This window comes from Mytilus edulis, chromosome 2, assembly GCF_963676685.1.
Source record: "Mytilus edulis chromosome 2, xbMytEdul2.2, whole genome shotgun sequence".
In the NCBI taxonomy this organism is placed as follows: Eukaryota; Metazoa; Mollusca; class Bivalvia; order Mytilida; family Mytilidae; genus Mytilus; species Mytilus edulis.
The window spans coordinates 31,672,594-31,693,322 of record NC_092345.1 but is presented as its reverse complement, the minus strand read 5'-3'; the positions used below and the strand labels follow the sequence as shown (position 1 = coordinate 31,693,322).

At 33.3% G+C, this 20,729-nt stretch overlaps 1 protein-coding gene across 1 annotated transcript; it reads right to left on the bottom strand.

Moving 5' to 3' along the window:
* Positions 1-10,044: 10,044 nt before the first annotated feature.
* Positions 10,045-13,611, bottom strand: LOC139511963 (uncharacterized). Its single transcript, XM_071299200.1, has 2 exons — positions 13,548-13,611; positions 10,045-11,747 (listed from the first exon to the last, which is right to left on the bottom strand). Exon 2 carries the CDS (start codon positions 11,738-11,740, stop codon positions 10,097-10,099), a length of 1,644 nt encoding a protein of 547 aa, XP_071155301.1. The 5' UTR covers positions 11,741-11,747; positions 13,548-13,611; the 3' UTR covers positions 10,045-10,096.
* Positions 13,612-20,729: the final 7,118 nt, after the last annotated feature.

Here is a 20,729-nt window from a genome sequence, read left to right as displayed (position 1 = left end):
CGTGTTGTTATGCGTTTACTTTTCTACGTTGGCTAGAGGTATAGGGGAGGGTTGAGATCTGATAAACATGTTTAACCCCGCCGCATTTTTGCGCCTGTCCCAAGTCAGGAGCCTCTGGCCTTTGTTAGTCTTGTATTATTTTTAATTTTAGTTTCTTGTGTATAATTTGGAGTTTAGTATGACGTCCATTATCACTGAACTAGTATATACATTTGTTTAGGGGCCAGCTGAAGGACGCCTCCAGGTGCGGGAATTTCTCGCTGCGTTGAAGACCTATTGGTGACCTTCTGATGTTGTCTATTTTATGGTCGGGTTGTCTCTTTGACATATTCCCCATTTTCATTCTCAATTTTATTTGATTAACATATTCGTTTTTTGTGTAATTTCCTTAGTTGTTGGTTTTTTTTTTTTGCATTTCTTTTGAAAGACCATGCAGTAGTTGTATCATTTTTTAAATTATTATTTTGGCTTGTTTGTATAGCCTTTAATTTTTCTTTATCGTTTTCTCTCTTTATGTTTGATCCATGGGATATTTTTTCACGATCTTTTTTCTTTTTTAGGGGTGTTTGTGTTCATGGGGTTTAACAGCTGACTTTTAAAGGTATCCAGCTCCTTGTTGGTGTTTTTCTTTTTTAACTTCTTCTAACGTTTGTTTTAGGTCTATATTAATTTGGTCCCATATGCCTTCTTGTATATGTAGCAATATCTTGGTTGACTTTTGTTTCCAGGTCAGAGATGATAATATCTTGGTCTGATATACCTGGTACGTTTTTCGAAGATTTGACAAGCGTTGGGTAAGTAACAAATACAAGATCTAGGAGGTTTCCTTCACGAGTTGGTGCGGTGTGTACTTGTGTAAGGTTTCATGTGAATTAGTCTAAAAGAAGGCGGCGAAAATAACACAGTCTGACTCGACCTTAAAAATATTTATTTTCACTTCGCAATAATCGTCAAATTAAATAATAAACACAAAATATTCATTTGAATGTTAATGCGAATTTTTGTAGATATTTTTTTTAACCGGAGTCTTTGAGTCAATTGATCGAGTTTATAGACTTAATAAACCCCAAAAATGGTTTTGAAAAGTCGTTTAATCCTATAATTTACAAAAATATGACGACCAACGAGATTTAAATCGCAAACGTATACACAGTTGTGATACTTATCAAATATCTACATCAACTATTCAAAATGTAAAAAAAAAAACGAAAAACGCTGATGTTCCAAAATTGAGACACCTACGACCTGCGCATATTTATTATTCAGTTCTATTTTTACTTTGTTCCAATGTAGGTAATGCATTTATTCTTTTGGTAAAATGATAATGATGAACTTAATAATGCATTTACGTTCTAGTAGATAAGAAACATTGGAAATCGCATTTAAGATTATAGGTTGGGTAAACAAACAAAGTCATGAACACAAATTGTATCACAAGTATTCAATGTATGCCCAGTTCATTTCATAGCACTGAAAGCAGGAACACATGTTCACACCCGAACATTCTGAATAAAATAAATATCATGTGTAGTAGCTATGCAAAAAAGGATCTGACAACACTCAGTTAAATTTTCTTTTCTTGTAATTATTACATCCGCAAATGCAATTTAAGCCTTCATTTTTTGTGAAAGAGAGGCGAAAGTTACAAAAGTGACGTTCAAAGTCATAAACCGAAAATTTAATGAAAACGCCATATGGGTAAGAAAGAAAAACACCAACAAACAACAGTTAACAAAATTACAACACAGCAGAACACTATGGACTGAGAAACAAGAATCTCATCAAAACTGGGGGTTGTATTAAGGGGACACGGAAATAATAAAGTACGTCCAGATCCTTGCATTTGTTAGCAAAGCTTGGACCCAGGATGAGTATTTTAATCAGGGTGACATTAAAAAATCAATATAAAAAAAAATAATAATTATGTATATATATATATACTAATGTTGCATGCATCTACTTACACACGTCTCTTAATATGCTAATAGTTTCCTTGCAATTACACTGTATTTGCAACGATATTGAAAGGATTTTTTTCAACAGTTTTAAGTAATTAAGAGGAGCACTCGACATGTTCACTCCACACAGTAGATGTTCAAGCTGTTCACTAATATGAGCCTACAGACAGAAATTTTATGACCATTTGGTTTCCACCCACTTCATATTTTGTTATAATCTGTTTCAATAATCACTGGTGGTAAGTGGATGGTCGTTACGAAAATTTACGGTTAGTCAAAGTTGGGAGGAAACTCTGGAAGTAGGTTTTTCATGGACAATGAAAAAAGGAATAAAGGAATGAAGAACCCTGTCACAAGGACAAACATCGTAGTCTTTCTAGTATCGAATATAGTAGACCTGTTACTAGTAGTTCTTGAGAAATGAACCAAATTTTCAAAACTTCAAATGGTGAATACTGAATAATTTCTGAAGTCAAGGTTAAAACCTTTAGTTAGCTATAAAACCATGTGTAATCTACATAAGAAAATGCTTGTACCAAGTCAGAAATATGAAAGTTGTTATCCATTCGTTAGACGTTTTAGCGATATCGCGTTTGATTTTACCATTTGATTAGGAAATTTCCGTTTTGAATCTTTATCGGAGTTCGGTATTTTTGAGTTATTTTCTTTTTTCCAGTTTGTCTTAGTTTGTCGAAACATCCATTCCAAATTAAGCGCAAAATTTCAAAAATCGTCCTGATTACAGTTACAACTATTTATAAGTAAGACAATTTCGATACGGTTAACCATTTTTATTCATTTGTTAAGCATTTTATTGTACTAATAAGTACACTTCTGTATGTGTATCAATCAGTTTATTATATAAATAAAGGCAACAGTAGTATACCGGTGTTAAAAAGACATAAATCAAATGGAGAAAACAAATCCAAGTTACAACATTTTCAATATTAAATATGTGTCCATGCTTTGTTATGATAAATTTTTATTTTGTCAGAATCATGAAAGTTTCCTCTATTACTTAGGGCAATGTTCATGTCCTGTTCACTCAGTGGAAAGTTGCAAAAGAGACTACATTAAAATATAGTCTAAAAAAGAGTCAATTTCATTTTGAATCATATCATATGCACTCCCTTTGGCAAAGTTCAATCATATCATTTGTACTCCCTCAGGCAAGTTGGCTTTATATGAATTTGGCAATTTATTTTAGGTATTTTTGACATAGCTTTTCAACGATTTTCGGTACTTCGGATTTCAAATGTTTGGCTTTGAGCGTTTCTGGTGAAGGTAAATCCAGAAAAGCGCTTCGGACGCAATAAATTATTAAACGTTGTTTTCCATTTTTTTCTTTTTTTTTTTGTATATATAAGAACAGTAGATAACATAAAAAAAACTATTGTATCCAGTTACTCACAAAATAAAGATAAGATTTTTCTCTATTTGTGCGGATATTTTGTTCATGGATTCTTATATAATCTGTCATCTTCTCTAACAGCTCAACAAAAGTTTCATAAAACTGTAATTTCTTTAGAAGAGCATTGTCCAACACTTCATCGAACGTTTTTGGTGGGCTTGGTTTGTTTTTCCTTAGGGAGTAGTTTTACACAAAATTGTTAGGGTATAAAAAGTTGCAGAAGGAGTCGTCTGCATTTGACGAACAATGGAATCTGTTTTAGCCTTCAAATACAAACGCTCATACTAGAAACAATTAATGTAAGAGTACTTGAATATATGACGAGACATGACAGAAATTGACATAAAAAGAAGGAAACAAGAGCGAGACAAAATGTGTCGACAGTGTGCGTTTTTTCAACGCACGCAAAAGTACCAATTCCTTCCGTTTCTGTTTAACCTTGGTTCATCGACTTTCAAGGTAAGAACATCGTTTAACTATTGCCGCTTTAATTTTGTGATAACTCAATTTAGGGTCAACATTGACTAATGGAGTTTGACCTTAGTTTCTTAATCATATAATTCATACATTTATCAATGGAAAATTAAATAAAGGTATGTAATCAAATGACCGAAAGAAAAGACAAATTTAATGTCAAACTGGCCTGTAGGAGTTGGAACATATTTTTTTTTACTGCACTGTCACTTTTATATTTATCAACAGAAATTTAAGAACGTTTATGAAAAATCATGTCGATACAAAGGTATTACTTTTGAGCTTATATTATTAAGTCCACTTGCCGCGCTCTATTGGCACAGTGTTAGTTATTGGAGAAAAAAAAACAGTTTATAGATTTGGTGTATTTCAGACCACCATGAACGTTCAAACGAACCTTTGAAGAACTATTACACCGGAGTACGAATGTGTTCTTTTGACATCAATCAAACAGTTTCAAGCATTACAACGTCAAGCATTACAACGTCAAGTATTATATAATCTTATTTAAGTTTCCATGCCGATCATCAATAAAATATTAATTATCATACAATACTCAAATAACTTCAAAAAGAAATCGAAATATAAAGTATATAATTTTACGAATTGGTTTTATACCTTTACGATGTGTTGGTATCGAAACCCACTAAGAATATGATTTCACGGTCTTAGATCTAAGATACCAGTAAAGTCGTTTGATCTGTAACTTTCTGTTTTGTGTCCTATTCATGATTAGGACATATTACTAGGTGTATGAATTTGTATGGCAGGTTATGCATGCATATAAGAAGACGTGTACCCTGTTGACAAACCTGGCCTAGCTCTTATTGGGGTTCATGCAATTCCCTAACTTTTTTTTGTTTTTACCTGGATTTATCGATTTAAGAGATAGAACATAGTTAAATACTGTTTTTTTTTATTTTGTGTCAAATCGCGTCCCCATTCTCTAGTTACAATAGAATCTATCACTATTCGGATATGTGCTCGACCTCATAATCTGCAATACTTGACCTCAGAATCTGCGACACTTGAATTTTAGACGTCATACACACAACACAACTCACTTTTTCTTTAATTTCTATACAGGTCTTGTCTCAGATGAAATGTAGGGATAAGGAAACACGGAGATGAAATAATTGTACTTGATCTATATAGTATCGCCATTTTAGGACTGACTTGTTTATCACTAACACCTTTATACTAGAAGATCATCTCTAAGTGAATCCAATGTTTGAAGTTATTGCTCATTTCTGGATATTTTTCAGATTTATTTGGTCGAGTTATCTTTTTATATATATAAATGATGGCAATTATGTTCTTATGCTGCTTCGGTGATCAAAATAATTTTTAAAAAATCCAACAATTTACTCGATCAACCTCTATTTGGTACCAACTGGGTATAAACGTATGTCTGTGTGTTTTATTTTTTTTTAGTTTTATATACATCATCAAATTAAAACTTTGAAGCATTATGACCTGACAGATTTTTTTCGAAGTTAAAAGAGGTATTGGTTTATTTGATTAGCACGAATCGATCCTCGCATATATTTCAAAAAGAGTAATTTCAAGAAATTCAATGAAAATTTCAGTTTCGATTGGTCAAGATGTAGCACAGAGAGTGCCTTTTAAAATCGGATGACGTACACCAATTGACGAAAATACTGACCGTTTCATTTGTCATTTCTGCATAACTATAATTGTTAAATATAAGAATTGTTAAAATTCTTGCTACTTACAATTTTCTATATCTATAATAAACTTGGCACTTTAGTTACAGCGGAAACTATTTTTGTAAAAATTTACAATAATTTACTAAATTAATGAAAATTGATAAAAATTTACTATAAAGGGCAATAACTCCTTAAGGGGTCAACTGACCATTTTGGTTATCGAGACTTATTTGTAGCTCTTACTTTGATAAACTTATTGCTGGTTAAAGTTTATTTCTATATATAATAGTATTCAAGATAATAACCAAAAATGGCAAAATTTCTTCAGAGTAGGTAGATATTGACTTAATAAATAATTTAACCCGGAATCAAATTTCCTCTACATGCTTTGGTTTCAGAGTTATAAGCCAAAATCTACATTTTACCCCTATGTTCTATGTTTAGCCATGGTGGCCATCTTGGTTTGTTGGCTGGGTCACTGCACATTTTTTTTAAACTAAATACCCTGATAATGATTGTGACTAAGTTTTGTTTCATTTTGCACAGTAGTTTCAGAGGAGAAGATTTTTGTAAAAGATTACAAAAATTTACAGAAAACAGGTAAAAAATGACTAGAAAGGGCAATAACTCCTTACAGGGTCAACTGACCATTTTAGTCATGTTAACCTATTTGTAGATCTTACTTTGCTGAACATTATTGCTGTTTACAGTTTATCTCTATCTATTATAATATTCAAGATAATAACAAAAAAACAGCAAAATTTCCTTAAAATTACCAATTCAGGGGCAGCAACCCAACAACAAGTTGTCCGATTCATCTGAAAATTGCAGGGCAGATATATCTTGACTTCTTTAACAATTTTACCACGTGTCAGTTTTACTCTAAATACTTTCAGAGTTATAAGCCAAAATCTACATTTTACCCCTATGTTGTATTTTTAGCCGTGGCGGCCATCTTGGTCAGTTGGCCGGGTCATCGGACACATATTTTAAACTAGATACCCTAATGATGATTGTGGCTAACTTTGGTTAAATTTGGCACAGTAGTTTCAGAGAAGAAGATTTTTGTAAAAGTTAACGACGACGGAAGACGGACGACGGACGACGGATGCCAAGTGATGGTCCAGGACAGCTAAAAATAAGATTATCGTTCCATGCCTGAAGATTCAGATTGTCTCATCTCACATTTTACTAATAAAAGTCATAAAATACAGCAGTCATTTTCAGTCTTTTTCAAAATCATCAGTGTAAAGTGAAACCTAAAAAGGTACAGTATCATTATAAGGCTACCTGAACAGCAAAATGTTAATCAAAAGACAAACTAGATATTTTTAGATATTTTTATAAACACAAGAAATTGTTGAAAAAAATCGGATCAGTATATTTTGTATATTTTTGTATTATTCTTATATATAACTTTTTTGGATTCGAGCGTCATTGATGAGTCTTTTGTAGACGAAACGCGCGTCTGGCATATATAAAAAAAATTAGTCCTGGTATCTTTGACGAGTTTATTTACAACCACTGGGTCGATGCCACTGTTGGTAGAGATTTATTTCCCCGAGGGTATCACCAGCCCAGTAGTCAGACATGAACTATCTTTGATATGGTTATATTTAAAAATTAACTGTTAACAAAATTTAGAATTTTTGAAATAATAAGGCTTTTCTACCTCAGGCATAGATTACCTGAGCTGGATATGGCAAAACTTTTAGGAATTTTGGTCCTCAATGCTCTTCAACTTCGTACTTTATTTGGCCATTTTAACTTTTTTGGATTCGAGCGACACTGATGAGTTTTTTGTAGACGAAACGCGCGTCTGGCGTATATAAAAAAATTTAGTCCTGGTATCTATGATGAGTTTATTTGTGTATGACTTTTCATTAATAGCTGAGGATTTCTAAATTAATAATAAACACTAGTTCATGTATACATACTTTTCTATATGATACGCATACTAGTACATCAATACTCTTTTTTTCTTATGCAAGGATATTCTATTGCTATGGTTTTGGGAATGCAGGAGTACGAGGATGTTACACATATCTTAAAAAACACTGACTTATCATAATGGCAATTGTTTGATAAGACTTTGTAAATTCACATTGCGATAAGACGTGTCACGGTACTTGTCTATCCCAAATTCATGTATTTGGTTTTGATGTTATATTTGTTATTCTCGTGGGATTTTGTCTGTTGCTTGGTCCGTTTCTGTGTGTGTTACATTGTAATGTTGTGTCGTTGTTCTCCTCTTATATTTAATGCGTTTCCCTCAGTTTTAGTTTCTTACCCCGATTTTGTTTTTGTCCATGGATTTATGAGTTTGAACATCGGTATACTACTGTTGCCTTTATTTGTCATTAAGGGCACGTTTTTACCAAATGTATAAAGCGTTGACATATTTCTTTTATTACTTGGTGTTAGTAACCATGTATCTAAGTCCGGTCTAAACCCTCTCCACATTTCACTGTTCACTTTCCACGACCATGAATCGATGAATAGATAAAATTCGTTAATTGTCTTACTTTTTATTAATTACATGTAATCAAGTTTATGATACTTGAATTGTAAATTTTCAATAAAACAGTACGTTTGGTATCGATAAAGTTAGCACATAACTAATGATGGAGGTTCATAAGGACTAAAAGTCCTCAACATTTAAGTCATTCTAAATCAAGCTAAATAATACAAATTTCTCATATAATTAGTTGCAATCGAACTGTTATAACAAAATAACTAATTCAGAAAAAGTTATTAAAAAAATTAAAGTGTACTATCTCTATTTTGTTCGAACTGCAAATTCTAGCTTTTAATGTCTATACAGGCCATGTCACTGATGAAATGTAGGGGTAATGAAATATAAGGAGAAACACGGAGATGACATTATTGTTCTTCATCTTTTTGTTGATATTTTATTTTGCCACAAGTCTCCAGAAATTCTTTTTAAATTACGAGTAGTATTTGTTATACTTATGATACTGGCCGCAATCATTATTCTAATAAAGACTATACAGGTATCATTAACCACAATTTGATATCTATGGGACGTTTTTTATTTTCACAAAGTTTTTTATTAACTGTTATAACGTTTTTTAAATATTCTTTTTTTTAATTCCAAGAGGGTATCACCAGCCCAGTAGTCAGCACTTCTGTGCTGATATGAATTATCATAGATATTGTCATATTATAAATCAACTGTTTACAAAACCTTTGAATTTTTGAAATACTACGATTTTTTCACCTCAGGAAAAGCTTACCTCAGCTTTTGGGAAAACTTTTAGGAATTTTGGTCCTCAATGCTCTTCAACTTCGTACTTTATTTGGTCGAATTTTTTTAATTTTTTTTTTATATAAAATTGAGAAAGGAAATGGGGAATGTGTCAAAGCGACAACAACCCGACCATAGAGCAGACAACAGCCGAAGACCACAAATGGGTCTACAATGTAGCGAGAAACTCCATCACCCGTAGGTGTCCTTCAGCTGGCCCCGTTAAAAATATGTTTACTAGTACAATGATAATGGACGTCATACTAAACTCCGAATTATACACAAGAAACTAAAATTAAATACCATACAAGACTAACAAAGGCCAGAGGCTCCTGACTTGGCATATATATAAAGGATGACAATTATATTCTAATGCTGCTTTGGTGATAAAATTAATTCAAAAAATTCCTACATTTTCTTAATTAGCCTAAATTTTGTACCAACTGCTATTTACGTATTTTTACGTGTTTTAATTTTTAGTTTTATTTGCATCATCAACTTTTTTTGGCAGTTTTTTTTTTCGAAATTCGAATTATTGGTTTATTTTGTCATCGTATATATTTCAAAAAGAGTCATTTCAAGAATGAAAATCCAAAGTTTCGATTGGTCAATCTGTAGAACAGAAGACCTTTTTCACAAACAGTTGTCGACGGATGACGCATACCAAATGACGAAAATACTGACCCTTTCACCTGCAATAACTGTTTAAGCATACATTAGGCGGTTGTTTGTAGATGCTTTTAATATTCATAGCTTACCTTAATGTATTTCTTTTGTTCTTTGTAGAAGGCCGTATGGTTACCTGTCGCAGCATTTAACCAATTCGTTTTGATGGATACTTTCCATATCATCGTTCATACAATATATAAATGTTCATGGCATATAACAGTGGTTTTGTTTTAAGTCAAATTTCATTAAATTGTAAATATAAAATCTATTTCAAATGACTGAATAGATTCGATAAGATCTGGATATTTTGGTAAAACATAAAATTCTAGTTCAAGGCTAAAGACAATAACAATCAAAACCAAGGAGCAAACAAAGACTCACAAAACCAAAGGATATTTACATCAACAGTTACAAATAATAATTAAGAAACAACACGAAGATTCATCTCTCATTTTAATTATAATAGTCAGAAAACACAGAAGTCATTTTCAGTTTTTTTTTAAAATCATCATTGTAAAGTGAAACCGAAAAAGGTATAGTATCATTATAAGGCTACTTGAACAGCAAAATGCTGATCAAAAGACAAACTAGATATTTTTAAGTTACATTTTATTCACTAAAAATGACTGAATTTTAAAAATGTGACTCATTTCTTTTGATAAATATTGACTGTTTTAGAATCGTCGTTGATAACTAACAGTTCTCCCGTTTCACAGTTGTAAGATAAACCGGTCGGTTTATCGATACCATCATGTTCTGTCAGGACAATGTCATGTGTCTGTCCATCATGAGATATTCTATGAATATTGTTCGATGACCTTCCTGCAACAAACACATCGCCATTGTTATCTACAGCCAAACCGTAGGGATTTTTCAGATCAGAGCTGCTGTATATCTCACGTTCTTTTCCATCCGATGTAACGACAAAGACTTTATTACCTCTACTGGTTGTACAATAGACATCACCATCTTTGTTAGCACAGATATCCCAAGCACTAAATGTTGTATTTGTTGTAAACAGAACTTTACCATTTATATCGATTAAGTTCACAGTCTCGAAATTATTTTGTACCCAGATCTTATCCTTTACACTAGTGATTCCTGAACAATAGCCTCCAACTTTAATTATCCCACCAGGCTTTGATGACGTAAGGTCAATGATCTTGATACCTTTTTCACTTACAGATACTAAAGCACGGTCGTTGTCATACAAGGTAATACGTTTTGGTTTACAATCCAAATTAATTACCTTCGGGTTGGATCCATCAATATTACAAACAATGAGTTTTTCCTTGTTGTTCTCGCTCAGAAGTAACCTTTCACCAGGAATGAAGCAACCTCTACCTATACATACTCCATCACCTAATTGTGCAGTATGGAATGAATTTGTCAATGAGAATTTCTTTTTGTCTGTGACATAGAACTGACCTTGTTGGTCAATATCTAGCGCAGGCATTGTAACTGGAACATTGTCTACCATTATCATACCCAAGTCTGGGAGTATTTGTGTTATGCTGGACTCTGGAGGATGATATGTTAGTGTTGGAACAATAGCTGTTTGAATTTCTCGGATTTCTAATTCTTTTTGGTGGGTTTTTGCATCCAGATATTTAACTGCCTGGAATAAATGAATATCAGATGCATGTTTCTTCAGGGATTTAAGATCGTTCTTCCATGTGGACAGCGAGTCAGCACTAGACTGTATGTTATCTTTATTTCGGGACACTGTTTCGTTACAATGTTTATACTTATTGTCAATGTCTTTATGTATATCTGCTTCTAACTTTTGTAAATGAGCAATAAATTTCTGTTTGATTTCCGACACTCTTTTCTTGATGCTGTTCCGGCTTTTTGTTAAGTCTTCGAGTGTTGCTTTAGAGTGACTCAGTATGTTCTCTGTAACATGACTTAGGTTGTCAAGCCTTCGCTCTAGGTCAGAAATAGCTGTACCTTCTTTAACACCTCTGGCAGCTTTTTCAATTGAAGTGATAGGCATGCAATTTTGATGTGATACCGTTACACATGAATCGCAGATCACTTTATCATGTTGACAGCAGTACAGTACGATCTTTTCATCGGGATGATTCTCACATGTTTTTGACAATTGGAAAAGCGAAGAACTGAGTTGTTGTATTTCTTTCATTGGTACTACCTTGTGGGGCGGGGACATCTGTCCGTGAACTCTAGCACATACCTTGCATACAAGTTCACTGCAATCACTGCACCAGGCTACTGCATTAACGTCCTTCTCACTACGCTGACAACCGTTACAGAATTTACTGTCCGCCATTTTAAACCTGAATAATACAAAGATAACACATTTGATATGTATGAAAATAATGAATTAGAGATCGACTCTTACATTTCGGTAATGACAAAAGGTAGTAAAAGATTCTTTTTTTTTAAATTATGAATAACTACTTTTGAAAAATAGACAATGTAACGTTCAAGATATCAATAAATCAAAATACCCCAAAAATATTTAACATAGTTATTGTTATAGTTATAGTATTGGCAAACAACAATTAAGCGAGAAATAAAACAAGAAATTGTTGAAAAAAATCGGATCAGTATATTTGTATATTTTTGTATTATTCTTATATATAACTTTTTGGGATTCGAGCGTCACTGATGAGTCTTTTGTAGGCGAAACGCGCGTCTGGCGTATATAAAAAAAATTAGTCCTGGTATCTATGATGAGTTTATTTGTATATGACTTTTCATTAATAGCTGAGGATTTCGAAATTAATAATAAATACTAGTTCATGTATACATACTTTTCCATATGATACGCATACATCAATACTCTTTTTCTCTTATGCAATGATATTCTATTGCTATGGGTTAAGGGTTTGGGGATACTTGAATTGTAAATTTTCAATAAAACAGTACGCATCATGTGTTGTAAAATTAATGCTTTGTTTTTTTAACCATGATTTATAACCAATATTTGCATAATTGTCTATGGTTTGATAAAAAAAAATGTAAATAAGGATTCAATATCAACCTTTGCGACTTTTGCTTACAAAGCATTTCAATTGTAGAAGAGGGGCGAAAGATACTAGGTGACAGTCAGACTCATAGATAAAAAATAAATTGACAACGCCATGGCTAAAAAAAAGACAAACAGACAAATAATAGTACATAAGCCACAACATATAAAACTAAAGACTAAGTTACACGAACCACAAAAAAATATATGGGTGATCTATGGTGCTTCGAAAGGTAAGCATATCCTACTCCATATGTGGCACCCGTCGTGTTGCTCATGTTATTACAAACCCGGTTAATAGTCGAATTTGGTAGGTCACATTCGTGAATGGGAAGGGGATTGTAGTTACGACATAATGAACATTTGTGTAGGTTGCGACAAAAATTTTCCTTTGCACTTTTCTTCCAAAATATGCACTCAACCATCGTATTTAGGCATTTCTTCATATATGTGCTGACATTAGAGCCTATAATTACTATTTTGAAGAGAATTCTTTACCTAGTATCAAGGCTTTTAAAATACTAAAAAGTAGGTTTATTTATATTGTATATTAAAATTAGGAACCAAGTTGTGGTCTTTTTTTATTTTGTTGTAGATAGTTAAATTTTCTATTTTGATCAAAACCAGTTAACCTTTTCTCCAAAGTAATCGAAAATTGAGTCTTGAAAGATGTTTTTGGTATACAAGTATAAAGCGAAATTCAATAAATCAGCGGCCACTTTTTTATACGACCCCTGTATTTTTTTCAGCGTTGGGTGTAGAAGAGAATGGATACTGAAACTCATTTATCGAAAATAAACTGAAAACACCATGGGGAAAAAAGTCAAAAAAAAACAAAAAGAGTATTACAAGCAACATTATACAAAACACAACATAGAAAACTAAAGACTGACAAACAAAACGTGATGGTTTCGGTTTAAATGTTTGTCTAGACGACTTTTTGAAAATGCCAAATGGAAGTCAAAATACACAGAGAACGCGACCACACAGTTCATAGAAAAGTTTACAAAGTGTGTTTTTACTCTGTGTTTTTATATACACTAATCGTTTACCTACGGGTAGATAAATAGGGCGATATTGAAAAAAAAACGTTAATATAACTTACCTTTCAATTTTACGCTTTTGTTTTGGTATAACCAAGACAATTTGTACTTTCGTTTTTATCTTGATTACAAATAATTAAAGGGAGGCGATCGAATAGTCAATACGCGCTAAAAATTTAAATCGCACATATATTTCACCTGAACAAACCGAGTCTAACTTTGATATAATCTTAGTTACACTCCAGCTTTCATAAAAACCAAGTTATGGCTGACTTAAGTTCGGAAAATGTAGAGAGGATACATATAGTCATCAATTCCACAATTCAACCCCAAAAATAAGCGAAGAGCCTATAATGATTCTGTCAAAAGCAGTAAATGATACCAATTTACTATTTATTTATAAAGTCCTAATCCGATTAACTAGTATTTTAATTTTAGGAAAGGGAAATGAAATTGTCCATTCACAAAAGTTTAACTTTATAGTTTTCAGTGGGATTTTTTAAGTTGAGCCAATCTTGGCAAAACTTTTAGAATTTTTTATCCTCAATACTCTTCAACTTCGTACTTTTTTGCTTTTTTTACTTTATTTTTATTCGAGTGTCACTGGTGAGTCTTTTGAAGACGAAACGTGCGTCTGACGCAAAAAAAAAAATCTTTGACACGTTTACTTTTAAATTTGGTGAGACCAAATCGTTTTTTTCTGGATTTACAATCAAAACATTTGAAACTTACATCTTATGATACCATCGTCACCGATTCGTTCTTTGAAGACGAAACGCTCTTACGGTCTGATTGAAGGCCAAATGATCTCTGTGGAAATTGGATACGTCAACGCTAAAAAAAAATGCACAATGAATATCATAATTCGTTCCCCTTAAACTGACATAGTCAGACTCACAAACTTTAAAACGTGTTTAAGATAGGCGGAAAATACCAAAGGAGTATTCAAACTAATACGTCGAAAGGTGGATGAAGCCGAATAACCCTCGGAGAACAATCGAACGTCGACCAAACAAATATGACTAATTCAAGTTTAAAATTATGATCGGAGTTATTACAAGTTACTGTCACACTTTCTAAAGCGGTGGTAGACAATAATGTGTATTACTCTAACTTCTGTATCTTTAACTGCTCGTGAACTGCATGCTTGGCAACAATTTGGTTAACTTTTACGCAATCTATATCAAATAAAATATACTCAGTCAAATTGGGATGACAAGGAATTACACATATAGCGTCTCTGATTAGTCTTGTGTAGACGAAACGGGCGTCTGGCGTATTAAATTATAAACCTGGTACCTTTTGATAGCTATTATTTGTGTGTTTCTCTGTCATATATGTTCTCCCATTTATTTGTATTGTAGTCCTGTCATGTAATGATGTCATTTTAATGTTATATTCAACATTGTCATAAAAGTGCGAGGTTTGGCAACCCACAAAACCAGGTTCAACCCACAACTTTTTTCTTTAAATGTCCTGTACCAAGTCAGGAAATTTGCCATTGTTATATTATAGTTCGTTTCTGTGTGTGTTACATTTTAGTGTTGTGTTTCTGTTGTGTTGTAGTTCTCCTCTTAATATATTTGAAGTGTTTTTCTCAGTTTTAGTTTGTAACCCGGATTTATTTTTTGTTTTTTTCTCAATCGATTTATGAATTTCGAACAGCGGTATACTGCTGTTGCCTTTATATAGCACACGCCACCTTATTTTCTATCCTCAACTGTTTAAACCCTTACTACCAGGCCATTTATTGAACATTTCATATAATTGTAACCACATGGTGCTATTGTCAACCTATTACATTATTTTTTTCCGAATTTGTTTTCATTCCATTACAAAATCAGGGACTTTGCCACTACTTTATTTTGGGGTGCTTTTTTCCCTGCCCAAACCTTTTTCAATATGAGTTATTGGGTTTGCTCCTGATCCCTACAGATACATAGAGGGTTAGTAATATCCATAGAGTGTGACGCCGACGTATATTGTTTAACTTAGTAAGTCATTGGTGTGTTTTTTTATTACTCAAAGCCATTAGGAGCATATATGGCTCACTTAGTTCCAATGCATAACATATATGTTTCATCAAAAGAATAATGGGGTAGTTTTAGTTTGTAACCCGGATATGGTTTTTTCTCTTACGAATACACGGCTTGGCAATAAAAATCTAATTTTTACAGCATTGAAAGGGAATATTGCAGTCTTCTAAACAACGTCAAGATCCGCTACCTTAAGCTACCTTAAGCAATCCCAACCAATCATATTAACGTATTCCCTAATATGCAAATCATTCAAAGAATTATACATTTATATCTTTCTTTTGGTGCAGACTATAATATGCTGACAACTGGTATCTTTTTGTTAAATTTTCATTGCATTGTTGTCTCAATGAAGTTTATTGTGACTGGGTTTTTTTCACACTGGAAGAGTTTACCGTCTGATATTTCTTATATATAATATGAATATTAGAAAATACGACGTAAAATATAATCATTTTTACTTCTCGTTCATCTTTAAATTAAATTACATACAAAAAACATTTGTTTGAAAGAAAAAAAGATATTTTTTAGTTTATTTTTTCAGATAGCAAATATCATGGAGTATATTCTTGACGTTATTCAAAAAATAAATGTTCATGCACAAGGTCCATTCAATGCCACAAATTTACAATTTACGTGAGATAGAAATTACGAGTGAAGAAATCTCCTTATCTCCATATTTACAAATTATAAAGATAAAACGCAATTTCTAAGATTTTTTTTGGTGTATGAACTGGACCAAGTCACTTACAAACATATGATAAAAGTCCTTTGAACTTTTTTTCGTTTGTGAGTAAATTGGTCGAGTTTATACACCAATAAACTCCTTTACAAAGTCGTAATCCTATAATAATTGTATACGCTGATATGATTTGTCGAGAGGACTTCTGGTTGTTGTTCTTGACGTTGTTTATTTTTCGATAGACTTCATTGACCGATATTCTTCTTATAACCAATGTAAACAAGATCTGTACATGTATTCTAATGTGGAGAATCGTAGTTAGGCTTTCATACACGTTAGAGAAGAGCGCTGTTGTTATGGGTGGTGTTCTTATAGAGCGGTCTTGAATGCCAAATCAGCATGCACAACTTTATCTGGCAGTTGGTTTCCATTCTCAATTTTATCCAGTGAATGGTTGTTTCCACAAAGAATGAGTGTTTATATTGTGGCTGCGGCCTGGAACTTCAAGTTGGGTTTCAAAAGAGTATCCTGACTTGAATCCATGGTTTAAGTTAGGATCTTTTTCCCCAGACGTTTTATGATGTGCCTGCATATGATGTGTTCTAGAATTTTGCTGGTGACGGATGTTAAGGATACAGGTCTATTGTTTTCTGCGAAACGTTTGTCTCCTTTTTAGCTCACCTGGCCGAAAGGCCAAGTGAGCTTTTCTCATCACTTGGCGTCCGGCGTCCGGCGTCGTCCGGCGTCGTCCGTCGTCGTCGTCCGTCGTCGTCGTCGTCGTCCTGCGTTAACTTTTACAAAAACCTTCTCCTCTGAAACTGCTGGGCTAAATTTAACCAAACTTGGCCACAATCATCATTGGGGTATCTAGTTTAAAAAAAAATGTGTCCGGTGACCCGCCCAACCAACCAAGATGGCCGCCATGGCTAAAAATAGAACATAGGGGTAAAATGCAGTTTTTGGCTTATAACTCAAAAACCAAAGCATTTAGAGCAAATCTGACATGGGTAATATTGTTCATCAGGTCAAGATCTATCTGCCCTGATATTTTCAGATGAATCGGACATTTTGTTGTTGGGTTGCTGCCCCTGAAATGGTAATTTTACGGAAATTTTGCTGTTTTTGGTTATTATCTTGAATATTATTATAGATAGAGATAAACTGTAAACAGCAATAATGTTCAGCAAAGTAAGATCTACAAATAAGTCAACATGACCAAAATGGTCAGTTGACCGCTTTAGGAGTTATTGCCCTTTATAGTCAATGTTTAACCATTTTTCGTAAATCTTAGTAATCTTTTAGAAAAATCTTCTCCTCTGAAACTACTGGGCCAAATTTAACCAAATTTGACCATAATCATCATTTGGGTATCTAGTAAAAAAATGTGTCCGTTGACCCGCCCAACCAACCAAGATGGCCGCCATGGCTAAAAATAGAACATAGGGGTAAAATGCAGTTTTTGGCTTATAACTCAAAAACCAAAGCATTTAGAGCAAATCTGACATGGGTAATATTTTTCATCAGGTCAAGATCTATCTGCCCTGATATTTTCAGATGAATCGGACATTTTGTTGTTGGGTTGCTGCCCCTGAAATGGTAATTTTACGGAAATTTTGCTGTTTTTGGTTATTATCTTGAATATTATTATAGATAGAGATAAACTAGAAACAGCAATAATGTTCAGCAAAGTAAGATCTACAAATAAGTCAACATGACCAAAATGGTCAGTTGACAACTTTAGGAGTTATTGTCCTTTATAGTCAATTTTTAAACATTTTTCGTAAATCTTAGTAATCTTTTAGAAAAATCTTCTCCTCTGAAACTACTGGGCCAAATTTAACCAAACTTAGCCATAATCACCATTGAGGTATCTAGTTTAAAAAATGTGTCCGGTAACTCGGCCAACAAACCAAGATGGCCGCCATGGCTAAAAATAGAACATGGGGGTTAAATGCAGTTTTTGGCTTATAACTCAAAAACCAAAGCATTTAGAGCAAATCTGACATGGGTAATATTGTTCATCAGGTCAAGATCTATCTGCCCTGATATTTTCAGATGAATCGGACATTTTGTTGTTGGGTTGCTGCCCCTGAAATGGTAATTTTACGGAAATTTTGCTGTTTTTGGTTATTATCTTGAATATTATTATAGATAGAGATAAACTGTAAACAGCAATAATGTTCAGCAACAGCAATAATGTTCAGCAAAGTAGGATCTACAAATAAGTCAACATGACCAAAATGGTCAGTTGACCACTTTAGGAGTTATTGCCCTTTATAGTCAATGTTTAACCATTTTTCGTAAATCTTAGTAATCTTTTAGAAAAATCTTCTCCTCTGAAACTACTGGGCCAAATTTAACCAAACTTAGCCATAATCATCATTGAGGTATCTAGTTAAAAAAATGTGTCCGGTAACTCGGCCAACAAACCAAGATGGCCGCCATGGCTAAAAATAGAACATGGGGGTTAAATGCAGTTTTTGGCTTATAACTCAAAAACCAAAGCTTTAAGAGCAAATTTGACAGGAATTAAAATTGTTGATTAGGTCACGATCTATCTGCCCTGGAATTTTCAGATGAATCGGATAATCGGTTGTTAGGTTGCTGCCCCTGAATTGGTAATTTTGAGGAAATTTTGCTGTTTTTTTGTTATTATCTTGAATATTATTATAGATAGAGATAAACTGTAAACAGCAATAATGTACAGCAAAGTAAGAACTAAAAATAAGTCAGTATGACCAAAATAGTCAATTGACCCCCGAAGGAGTTATTGCCCCTCATAGTCAATTTTTAACAATTTTCTTAAAATTTGAAGATTTTCAATAACATTTTCCACAGAAAGTACTGTTATAGATAGAGATAATTGTAAGCAGCAAGAATGTTTAGTAAAGTAAGATCTACAAACACATCACCATCACCAAAACACAATTTTGTCATGAATCCATTTGTGTCCATTGTTTAATATTCACATAGACCAAGGTGAGCGACACAGGCTCTTTAGAGCCTCTAATTTGAAGAAACTGGATATATTTGCATCTCTCCAGTTTCAACTGTGTCGAGGGAGCATTGAATGTAATTTTCAGAAATGGTGCTAGTTGCTTAGCACACTCTTTAAGTATGCCGTTTATGATGTTGTCAGGTCCAGAGGCTTTGTTTTTTTCAAGTCCTGTTTGGTCAAAAGTTATCGATGTTATATTGTTTTTGGCTCTTATCTTGTTGTGAAGACTGACTTGAATTGTTCAAGCAAAATTTCAGCTTTCCCTTTACTGTCACTTATGAGGTTATGCCCTATTTCAATGGTGATTGTCCTTCTGAGTCTTTGCGTTTTGATTTAATATACTTCCAGAATGGTTTGGTGCCGGGATTGTTTAGGCCCTCAAAGATGCTCTGCTTTCCCCGAGTTAGTTTTTTTTTTGCATTTCTTTTGGAGACCTGTAGTTAGCCTTTTTTTGCTTTTTTGTATAGCCTCTGTTTTTCTTTAGCATTTTTCTATCCTTATGTTTGATCCATGGGATGTTGTTTCTCGATCTTTTTTCTTTATTAGGGATGTTTGTGTTCATGGTGTTTAGAAGCTGACTGTTGAAAGTGTCCAAAAGTTGGTGCACCTCAGCTCCTTGTTGATGTTTTTCTATTACCTCTTCTAGCGTGTGTTTTATGTCTATATTAATTTGGTCCCATTTTGCCTCGTTGTATATGTAGCATTTTCTTGGTGATTCCAGGTCAGTGATGATAATACCCTGGCCTGATATACTTGGTAAGTTGTTTTGACAAGAGTTGGATTTGTTACAAATACAAGATCTAGGAGGTTTTCTCCACGAGTTGGTGAGGTTTGTAATCTGTAAGGTTGTATGATTCAGCTATGACTAGTCTGAATATATGGCGGTAAAAATAACATTATCTGGCTCGATGTTAAAATAAATATGTTCACTTGGCAAACTTAGGTCAAAATATATGCTATAACATATAACATCAGAAACAGTGATTATCCAACAGTGTGGCATAATTTCTGAATGTATCCATTCGTTGGCATTAATCAACAATAATCATTTAACTAGAGGCTCTCAAGAGCCTGTGTCGCTCACCTGTTAATGTGTTTACTGATGTCGGCCATCTTCGTTGGTAGGCGGGGTCATTAGACACTTTTTTTTTAAATAGATACCCTAGTACAATGTATTATGATTGTAGCGAAGTTTGGTTAAATTTGGACAAGTCGTTTTAGAAAAGATTTTTATACAAGTTACAAAAATGACGAAAAGTTGTTCAATATTGACTATAAAGGGCAATAACTCCTTAAGGGGTCCTCTAACAATTTTGATCATGCTGACTTATTTGTAGATCTTACTTTGCTGAACATTATTGCTGTTTACAGTTTATCTCTATCTATAATAGTATTCAAGATAATAACCAAAAACTGCAAAATATCCTTAAAATCACAAATTTTAGGGCAGCAACCCAACAACCGGTTGTCCGATTCAACTCAAAATTTGTGAGGGGATATATCTTATTCTGATGGACATTTAAATGTT

Coding starts and splice junctions, on each gene's coding strand:
- LOC139511963 (XM_071299200.1), bottom strand. CDS start 11,740: ATGGCGGACAGTAAATTCTGTAACGGTTGTCAGCGTAGTGAGAAGGAC.